At 33.4% G+C, this 10,874-nt stretch overlaps 3 protein-coding genes across 5 annotated transcripts; 2 read left to right on the top strand and 1 right to left on the bottom strand.

Moving 5' to 3' along the window:
• The first annotated feature begins 1,147 nt into the window (after positions 1-1,147).
• On the top strand, positions 1,148-8,028 carry LOC140668158 (uncharacterized). 3 transcript variants are annotated; one of them, XM_072896863.1, is made up of 6 exons: positions 1,148-1,627; positions 3,975-4,548; positions 4,791-5,113; positions 5,302-6,091; positions 6,709-7,090; positions 7,256-8,028. In XM_072896863.1, exons 2-6 carry the CDS (start codon positions 3,983-3,985, stop codon positions 7,385-7,387), a joined length of 2,193 nt encoding a protein of 730 aa, XP_072752964.1. In that variant the 5' UTR covers positions 1,148-1,627; positions 3,975-3,982; the 3' UTR covers positions 7,388-8,028. The 3 variants fall into 3 exon arrangements, with proteins under 3 accessions (XP_072752964.1, XP_072752963.1, XP_072752962.1); XM_072896862.1 differs by having other exon boundaries at positions 3,899-4,548; XM_072896861.1 differs by having other exon boundaries at positions 3,871-4,548.
• LOC140668162 (coiled-coil domain-containing protein 124) lies at positions 7,989-9,643 on the bottom strand. Its single transcript, XM_072896871.1, has 4 exons — positions 9,486-9,643; positions 8,909-9,073; positions 8,531-8,796; positions 7,989-8,325 (listed from the first exon to the last, which is right to left on the bottom strand). The coding sequence occupies exons 2-4, from the start codon at positions 9,065-9,067 to the stop codon at positions 8,130-8,132; spliced, it is 621 nt and encodes a 206-aa protein (XP_072752972.1). The 5' UTR covers positions 9,068-9,073; positions 9,486-9,643; the 3' UTR covers positions 7,989-8,129.
• On the top strand, positions 9,076-10,792 carry LOC140668163 (UPF0235 protein C15orf40 homolog). Its single transcript, XM_072896872.1, has 4 exons — positions 9,076-9,456; positions 10,123-10,219; positions 10,355-10,482; positions 10,580-10,792. Exons 1-4 carry the CDS (start codon positions 9,343-9,345, stop codon positions 10,667-10,669), a joined length of 429 nt encoding a protein of 142 aa, XP_072752973.1. The 5' UTR covers positions 9,076-9,342; the 3' UTR covers positions 10,670-10,792.
• The last annotated feature ends 82 nt before the right edge of the window (positions 10,793-10,874 follow it).

Here is a 10,874-nt window from a genome sequence, read left to right as displayed (position 1 = left end):
TTGTGCATTTTATAGACAAAAGCTAAATATTTTGAAAATCTAGTAGTATGTATATCAGAATACTTGAAACTTTAATATTTTGAATTCAAATAATCAATTTTTTCTTTTATTACAAACCGAACAATTATTATGCTCAATAGGTCAGTGACACTCGCTCTTATCGTAATCTGCTTGTGAGTTATAGATCAGGAAATACGCTATCACTTTCTTTATTTGTACTATTCATCGCGATAATATATGATAGTTACTCAAAAATAAATATGCTCATAAAATTTTAATTTATCTTATTCTACAGAAATTTTTTATCATTTATAAATAAAAATTGTATTATTATTTATTTAATTATTTGAAAAAATTAATAATTACATAAGGCAAAGAAACCAAAATAAAACAGAAAATCGGCAAATAAGAGCGTAGAAGAATGTGGCACAAATAAATCTTCAAATTTTTTAAAAGAAAAAGACATTTAATCAATTCTTAATATCTGTTTTCATTTTAAATAATAATCATAATTAGATTTTTTCGAGACTAGTATCCGTTTTTTTGTCCTACTATTTAGTACTGTTATTTACTGACACCGCTCCCACCCCTTCACGAGTCATCGCGACTCGCTTTAATAGGTCAGACAATTATAAAATCTTTCACGCTTGTGTTCACGTACGTTCACGATTTACAAAGTTTCTTCCGGTCATGGAGATTTCCATTCAAGGGAGAGTACCGCTACCAGACTACTTATACAGAGTCATTACCGAAAAGGATAACATCAAAAGATGGCGTCAAAATATGAATTAACCCACTTTTGGTTCTCTAGTATTTGAATCTCTAATTATATTGTAGATTTTTATTATTAAATGATATTATTAAATGACATTACGCGCGGATGTACAGTCATTTATAACTTTCACTTTTGCAAAGATTAAAGATATGGCATTGCTTATACGATGAACATATGTATTTTGCAGAGAAATTTCATTTATAATATGATGATTACAAGCAAACCAGAAGTAGATGAAGCCGTTGCAGACTTTCTAAACGCCCTGTATACAAACGATTCCTTGATGGTAGGGGGTATCACCGGTCTCTCTCTCTCTCTCTCTCCCTCTCCCTCTCTCTCTCTCTCTCTTTGTCTCTCTCGCTAAGCTCATCGTGTGTGTCCGAGAGACATACAATGGCCGCCGTGAGCCAACGTGCTGCGCGTCTCGAGTATTAATCGTCCTCAATTTTCCCGTCTTAATTTGCCGACTGAAAGACGCCCACGAAAAAAAAATGTACAAAGCTCCGCCGCGGTGGAACCATTCGGCGCGAGTCCGTTCGACAGCGTGTTCCGATGAACGACGCCCGCGTCGTCCTGACGTATCGTCATCGCGTACGCTCCTCGACGAAAACACAGTGGCCGTCGACACGCGACCGATTGCATACGGGTGGTGCACTGCGTCGTTGGAACGCGGTTGCTAAACCTTCGCGAAGACTTGGACGACAATCGAGGCGAACGTTGCGTATCAATATTGTGCTACGCTGGTATTCATATAGTGCGCGTCCTGAAATAGAGGTGTTTATCTGTTAGAGCAGTGCATTCATGTCCCCTGGTGTTGTTATGTATCCTGTGCGTATCGCTCGCTCGAGGAAGGTAATTTGTATTTTTAATCTTATAATGCAGTGTTGGGTGTAAAAGTCCAAAATATAACGGAAATATGTACCACAATAAATATATGTATCCGTGAAAACCTTGTCTGTGTATCTTTTTTGATGGAATTTTCGAAAAAAAATTGGCGCGTATATTTTTTTTTTTTTTTTTTTTTTAATACTGTCACATCAAAATCTGACGAGATCGAAACGTGTATTAAGGATGTTTAGTACCTATTTTTAAAAATATAGGAATTTAATAAAATTTGCACAGATTGTTCTGATACATGTTCAGAGACTTATAAAAAAACCTGGAGTTGATTCACTGAAGCAATCAAAAGTTATAAGGATTTTAATTTGCAATGAATTTACCCGTCAATATTATTATAAATATAAATACTTTGTGGATCTAATTAAAAGTAAAAGTATTAATATAATTATAAATATAATTATTTATGTAAATAAGTATAAATATAATTATTTCTGTCCTTTTTAGCCGTTAAATTGATACGATTACAGATTTTCTATCTTATAAAAAACCTGTGATCGTGTTGATTTAAGACCTAAAATAGATAGAAATAATAATAGGAATTTATTCAAAATTTACAAAAGTATAGTTTAAATATAGAGGAAATATTTGATCACATAATTTTGGTCAAGTACTGAATAGTTCAAAAGATAATGAATATAATTTTCTCAATTTCGTCCTATTATCCGAGACGACATATTATTTATTGTGAAAACGTGGCAACATAGCATTCAGCTGGGCCTTTTTTTGACATTTTAAATACCCTATCTTTTCATCTGAAGAAGCCTTATATACAAACGTGTAAGCGAGAAGCGACTAGGCCTCATATGTCAATTTGAAATTTGATCAACTTATGAAAAATTACCATGTTGCCACATTTCTTTCTTCTCAGAGAAATGACAAATTATTAAATTTATCAAAGAAATAGTTAAAAATCTTCTATATTTTGTCATTATTCACTATTATAATATTTATTCTGACATTTTAAATTACTCTGTACGAGTAAATTTTTTTATTTTTATAATTCAAATTTTATGCTATAATGTTAGAATAGAGGTACCGTCAATGATAAAAATTTCTCATTATAATTTAAGAAACACGAGAATTCTCCGAAAAAAAGCAACAGAAGTTAGAAAATACATTTCTACATTCTAGCTATGAATAAATAATAAGATTTTATGCAATCTTTATTATAATTATATATTAAGATATATGAGAAAAGTATATATTCGTCAATTTCGACTACTTTTTGCTTCGATTGTAAGTACTAAACATCCTTAAATATTGAAAATTTCCAAGATATGACAGTTGAAAAATTCTGCATAAACGTTTCGTTCATTCATCTCCCTCCTACGTAGATAATTCGCCCAATCTAGCTGGATTAACACGCTTTAAACTGATGATATACTGTCGTTACGCTTTATTCACTGTTATGTCTATGAAGCTTATCGTTGATGAATGCATATAGTAGCATATATTTCCATGAAAAAGTGAAATCATTGAATTACACATACACATTAGACGTTTTAATAGTATGCTTTTCCTGCGGTTAAGTGGGAAGGATTATTCCGATAGATAAGTTGACTTATGTCAGTGTAAAAGAATATGCAGTCAATTATTCGGTTGAATTTCCGCCAGTCTAGATTTTTACGCGTTTTATTCAAATTTCCCTTGATGCAAAATATACGTAACTTGTTCTTTCTTAAAAATAAGTTTTAATTTGCGTCTATTTTGAATCAAATATAGCGGCTGAGAAAAAATATTCTTTCAAAGTTGTTTGAAATTATTCGAGCGTAGAAACAACACTTTCGTTTTTCGCGGGGAAATCTAATTGCTCGACTGCGTAGAGTGTATGAAAAGCGTTGCAAGTCGAGAAAGTCGATGTTTGCGCAATAAACATCCGTCAGCTTGTAACTATAACACTGATGATTCGAAGGAAACTGATCGTATGGAGTGATATTTAATTAACAGTAACTTTACTAATAATAATTACTTAACTTCTTAACTACTTAATATTAATAAACCCGTAATTGGATTAAATATATTTAAAGAATCGCACAAATTATGGAGTAAAGATTCAGTTATTACGTATACAAGCAATTACAAGAAAAATATAAATCTATTTTTTCAACTGTTAGCAAAATAAATAAAATCAAGAAATTCATATATACACCCAAAAAAATAGATTAATATTAATATTAATATTTCATTTTATACAGACAACGAATTAGAGAAAATATATGCCAGTGCTATGGCATATATTTCGTATTCGATGTTTAAGAATCGTCTATTCTGATGTATTTATGATTCGGCTGCCCCGAAGAAGAGACAATGGCAGCGAAAGCAGAGGAGACTTGCTCGCTTCCAACAGGGTCTCCTTGGTACGGCAAGATTTTCGAGTGTTGGAAGAATCGGAGCCGAGTTAGTCCCGCGAGAATCGAGCTGCCCGATTGCGATTTCTTCATCGTGGCACCGCGACGTACGCTACGTGTTCTCAAGCCGTCCCTAAAGAGCGGCTGGTATTACGAGAGCACAACGATCGACCGACCGGAATCGGTAAACGACAATTTCTTCGCCCGATGGACCAGGAGGCCGCATCCATCCGGCAACTGCAGATGCTCCTTCCGTCAATCTATCGGCGCGTTGAGTACGACCGAGGAGCGAATCATATCCGCGGAATTGAATCGCATCCGAACGAGTCTTTGCGAGGGCGAGAAGAACGCGCGCGACATCGAGGAACTGGAGCAAAAAGTTTCGGTGAATCTACAAAAATTGCGGGACACCGCGGTCGCTGATCACATAAATGAGGCGAACGAAACGACGGTGCCTTCGATGCTAACGGATCGCCAGTCGTTCGAGCAAAATACGAAGCAACAAATCGTTAAAGATTTAGAAAGGTAAGTTAATCGATCTAGGAAATAATGAATAAGAATTGGAATATATGAGAGATTTTATCGCTTTTTTTATAAACATTTTCACAATAATGTAATATCACGTAAAATATATATATTGTCTTGTATTATGTAGTTGTATAGTATGTACTGAAAATTCTTTCTTCTTCTTAGTCTCTCATTTCTCTCTTATACATACTATTTAATACTAGTTTATACGTTGTAATGACTAATATAAATTGTATCAGGTACATCAATACGCTTCTAGAAGAAGTACTCGATGACACCGTTAAACATGTAACTGGAATAGAAAAGAATGGTGTTCAACATCCTTGGCAACAAACAAAAAATAATTTGAAATCACAGTCTGATAAATCCAAAGACGATTCTTTCATCGATATTAATTCCAGTCTTCCAATAGATAAGACGCAAGAGCGATGGAGCGCAGAAAATGAATGTAAAAAACAATTCGCCCGAGTTTCGGTAGGCGAGGGTTATGTGAATCCCGCTTTTGTTGGTTCGACAGACGAACTAGCTTCTTTAGACTTTGATCATTCTGCAAGAAAGCGTGGTAAGCGATAGATTTATAAACAATAAGATTATTTATTATAGTAGATAGATTGTATTCCTTTTATAAGATTCGTTTCGTAACAATGTAAAACATTTTTTTATTGGATTTTTTTATATTTTTAATATTATATTTTATATATTTTATATATTTTTTATATTTATATATGTATATTGTTTTTCACGGAACAGCTGATTTGTATTTTGGAATACCGGTAAATACCGAGAGCATTGCTTCGGAAAAATTAGACTGCGTGGATTCCGGAATAAACAGCGTAGAAACGATAGAATTTCAATTACTCGATCAAGAACCCAGTTTCGAGCAGTCTCTTTTACAAATTATCGATGAAAAATTAGGAAGAGGTCCTCTGACGAGTAACTTGGAGGAGGATAATCCTGAGAAAAATTTGCAAAAAATGATTTCCAAAGTCAATTCTCAGGAAACTACGCAAACTTCCAACCTTGAAATATTACCAACTGGTCCTGACAAAGTGGAGCATCAGGAGAATACCATCAACGCAGAAACTAATTTCGAGAAACTACGCTTGGAATTTCAAAGTAACGGCACGCCTTTGAACGATGAAACTCGATCGAAACTCTGTGCGAAATTAACGGAAAGCACTTCTATCGAGCTCAAGGAATATAGAAAGGAATGGACGGAGTTCGATAGTATTTCTTCACAAGTAAATACTCGTCGAAGTCTTCGCGATTCGATAACGTTCCGAAGGAACAGAAAACCAACCATAGTCTTTCTACACGGCTTCGGTTCCTCGGCAGAGATCTTTGAACATCAGCTCCAGTATTTCTCTTCTCTTGGTTATCCTTGCATCGCTCCCGATATGCTCGGACACGGTATGAGTTCAGCGCCTGGACGGTCTAGAGATTATCATTTTGGCAAATTACTCAAAGACTTAGACGCTGTCCTACATCATTACGCTTTTAAGTCAGGGGAAAAGTGTGTTTTGGTGGCACATAATTACGGGTAAGTTGCTGTTCGTTTAAAAGCAAGCTATAAGCTGTTTATGTTTGAAAAAATAACACAGGATTACAAAATTTTGGATTTTGCCAGACCCACGAACCAGAGTAGTCATTTCCCATGCAATTTTTTGCGCCGAATCCAAAAATCGTAGCAGAATTGCTGGCAACATTCGACTACCTATAAAAACTACGACAAATTTTTTCGAGCATTGGCACAAATTTCACAGTAAAATGCTGTTTTTCGCCTTTCGAAAACTTTTTGGTTTTTCCCGATCCGATTCTTTTTCGCTGAGATACAGCAATTTGAATTTTACGATTTCTCAACTAACAAGTAAAGCAATCGTAAGTGGAGGTTGGTTTCTACGTTTCAGCAAGAAATACGTCATAAATAAAAAAAATGTGGGTCAGTTAGAAGGTTTACATTTAGGTTAGAATATCTCGAAAACCTGACCTGATAGAGCAATTCTGCTACGATTTTTGGATTCAGCGCAAAAAAATGCATGGGAAATGACTACTGTACTTCGTGGGTCTGAAAATTGTAGGCCTGTGTAATTTAAAAAAAAATAGAGATAAAAATTGTTTTCAGATAAATTATAAAATCTGTGTACAAATTTGTTCCAGATGCAGCTTCGCTACGGCATTAGCTTGTAAATACGACAGCAATATTCATCAGCTCGTATTAATATCGGGCGGTGGTCCGACTCCTCTGGCCCCGCCGAGCACGGAATGCGCAGGGCATTGCTGTCTTAGGGCGATTCTTGCACCTTTTTTAATGTGCGGTCTTCACCGAGATATACTATATTCCGCGCGAGGCCGTCAGCATCCTTATTGCGGTCACGAATCGATGGAACAGTGGCCTTCCCACATGAAATACGTATTGAACGGCATGATCTGGCCGCAAGGTGACTACGCTTTTCACAGGAAGATATGCACCCCGACACTTTTAGTGCACGGATTAAAAGACAATAAAGTTTCACTGGTGCAGGAGTGTCAAATGGAAAGGGTAAGTTTATATTACGATTGATTAATCCTTATCCGCGTAATTAATATACATATATAAACAATAGAGATATATTAAATGACATAAAATGTTTTTTACGTATCAACCATTTGTTTTGTTGTCAGAACAATACAATATTAAATTAATGTTTTATTTCGAATTTTTCAGACGATGATGAAAGCTTTTCTCGAAGCTATTCCAATGGCTGGTCATAGCCCGATGACTGAATGTCCTCAGCAGCTGAATCATATGATACATTGTTTTATAGACTTGTGGAAAAACAAAAAATGGCAACAATGATATTATATGATAATTCCATGTAGAAATAATTACCTAAAAATTTGTATAATATTGAAATTGCATCGGCCGACAATGAGTCGATCAACAGACTTTTTATCAAATATTATAGTTAAATATAATATAAAGTTTGCATATATTTTAAATGAAGGGGAAATTAGGCAATATTATGATTTAAGAAGATTCAATTCAGTCGAACGATAAAATAAATCGATACAATTCGAGCGGCCTTGTAAATGTGCCAAAATTTTTATTAAAAAATAAATACGGAATGTCTTATTCGTCTCGATCACTTGAAATAACTTGGAATTATTTGGAAATTTTTTTCTTTATAACAATGATATGTATTTGATTTAATTTTAAATTTGAATTTTTAATGTATCTGAAAAATTGTCGTTAAAAGTAACATTAAAATAAAATGTATAAATCTTATTTAAATTAAGTAATTTTTACTCGAAATTTATTTCATTACCATGCCAAATAAAAAAAAGTTATTCAAAGTGATCTAACAAATATTGTGTGAACAGAGGCTATGGAATAGCATATAGACCAAAGATCATTTATATATATCGTTATTTCATAGACAGTATTTTTTAATATATAAGTTATTTGTTTTTACAAATAAAATTGTATACAGCTGATTATATTGTTACAGTAATTGTTATTTATAACCAAGTTTAACATTTAGACATTAAATAAAATCAGTCCATGATGTACGCAAGTACGAGCGCGTTTGATATTATTATCAATTATTCAGTAACTTTTGGTTAAGTGGATTCTCAGTTGATTTTGTCCACTCTTTCCTAAGTATCTGTTTCAACTGACTCAATCTCAAGGTAGGATTTTGTTCTTTAATTATCGGCATCATTTTTTCCTCGAAGCTCGCATATGCGGCTTTCATCCGTTTCTCCGGATGTCGGTCAATTTCGGGATCTTTTGTACTGAAAATAAAATGATGCAAATCGAGATAAGGAAAAAGTTAATTAAATGCGACTCTTATATATAGCTATTGCATATATGCATTATCGATTTTTCGATAAAACTTTCAATATATATAACTACTGCAGTTATACATTTAAGATAAACTTTTAATAGAACATTTTTGATATTTTATTAATTGTATTCTAATAGCTTGAAAATAATTACCTTAAGATAGATATAGCTTCATCTATACCGTGAGCTGTTTCACCTTCCAAAGTTAATCTATTTAAGTTTTCTTCAATCGGTTTCTCCTCCTCTTTCTTCATGGCCACTTGATTTCGTTTTTCAGTGATAGCAACAATTTCAGCTCTAGTAACTTTGGCCGCTGGTTGTTTACCACCGACTTTTATATTTGCCATTTCTTTTTCAAGTAAAGCTTTAGCTTCTGCCTTTTTTTCTAATTGTTGTTGACGTTTCTTCTCAAGTTCTTCCTGCATATATAATAAAGTGTATATTATATTTCTTGTTTTTTTTTTTTATTTGTTTCTTTTTTTCAGTAATCTTAAAAAATTAATATTTCTTTATAATAACTCTAAGACGTACTTGTTTTTGTTTTTTCTTCAACAGCTGTTTGTCATTGTCTTCCCAGGCCTTATCTTCAGCTTCCATTGCTTTTTTTATACTTTCGGCTTCTTTAGCTGCCGCTTTTCTAGCTCGGGCGGCAACCGCCTTACTATTCTCACCCACGAATTTCTTCGGCATATTGATCTGTGATATGCAAATCTTGAAAGTTATCGTGATTCTTTTATGACATGTTTTATTTCCGTGCATTTTTGAAAATAGCGGGCGAACGTAGAGATTACTGTATATGAGTTGGTAAGAGTCGCGCATGCGCGAAATCACTGTGAAAGCTGTTAAGATTCAGGTTAAGAGACACCGAAATGATTTACGTTTCAAAGTTATAAACGACATATAAAACCTGTACAAGTGTATTCGACTTTAATAGATAAGCGACAGTTGTGGTAGCAAAAATTCATATGGTTACACGATTGAATAAAAACGGCTGTAAAATTTATTTAACTGTCACGCGTGAAATGTCGAAACAACGATCTGCGAAAAATGACAAGATACGGAAGGAAGCGACCGCCGATGTGAGTAATTGTTTTGACATAAAGCTCACCGGTTCCTTGTTTGCAGGATATACGATCACCTATTGCGAAAATAATGTGACATTTTCTATTAGACACTGTAGCATCTCTGGCACTTCAGTATCAGTATAAAAGTGACTAGACTCACTTCTACCAACCGTACAGCTAAAGCTCACTATTACAGTATAGTTTGAAAGTTACAGATGTAATATTGGACAAAGTATCGCGCGTAGGAGGAATGTTTCCGTACACATAGTATATGATTGGACAAAAGCAAAATCAATCATTTCTTTGTCGTATATTTTTAGCGCAACTTTCTATTCGTAGCGATTTTGAGACACATTATTAAGAACAATTGGAGATAAAAATTCTATCAAATAATATCAAAATATTTAGTTAACATTTTCTTAGAAAGATAATTTTTTAACGAGAAGCGTAGACATTTCATTATTTCATCAATTTGTTTAAATTTGAGACTTCTGGCCCTTTGGATCATACAAGACAAGATAACGCTAGGAAATAATATGTAACACACATGTTTGACCAATCAACTTTTCTCTTTTCTAAAAATAATATAAACGTAACGAAAGGTGTTATATTGATAATAGCTTTATTGTTATACGTCTAGGGTGTCATATTGTCTTCATTTGTTAATACATCGTTTTGCAGAATCATCAATCTACGGGACCTGTGGTCTTAAATAAGGATGGAAATGTAACAATAAAAATTCAGGCTAAACCCGGAGCAAAATGTAACAATGTAACCGGTAATAAAAAATATCATTCAATAATTTTTTGTTTATTACAAAGAAAATTATTCATTCCTTTTTTGTAAAAAAAAAAAAAAGGATTTCTTTTAACAGAAATAATGATTGTTAAATATTACAAATAAATATTTATAGATATTTCCGACGAAGCAGTAGGCATTGCAATCTCAGCCCCGCCAATGGAAGGCGAAGCAAATGCCGAACTGGTTAAGTATTTAGCTTCGATTTTTGAACTAAGAAAATCCGACGTAACTTTGGACCGTGTAAGTATTTAATCCAGTGGTTTCGAGATGATTTCATTAATATCTGAATGTTAAAATTATATGTTAACTTTTTTGTTTTCTGTTTTCTCTTCATCAGGGATCTCGAAGCCGGCAAAAAGTAGTTATAGTATCGGGAATTACAACAGATCAGGTTTTGGCAAAATTGAAAGAAGAAATGAGCAATTGAAGTTTTCCTTTACTGCATAAAAAGCTTTTCTTGTCATTAAATGTTTTTTCCTAATTAAAATATGTATAAATTTTTAAGTGTATACATTTTTATATGTATAAATTATTTATAAATACATTTTAAGCTGTCTTATTTTTATTTTATGTTACTTATTTTCTGTATATTTCTATGTGTTGTGTGAACGCCAATTATTTTTTTTACAATA

The sequence above is a fragment of the Anoplolepis gracilipes genome, chromosome 7 (assembly GCF_047496725.1).
Source record: "Anoplolepis gracilipes chromosome 7, ASM4749672v1, whole genome shotgun sequence".
NCBI classification, from domain to species: domain Eukaryota; kingdom Metazoa; phylum Arthropoda; class Insecta; order Hymenoptera; family Formicidae; genus Anoplolepis; species Anoplolepis gracilipes.
This window is presented reverse-complemented; position numbering and strand designations above follow the sequence as displayed.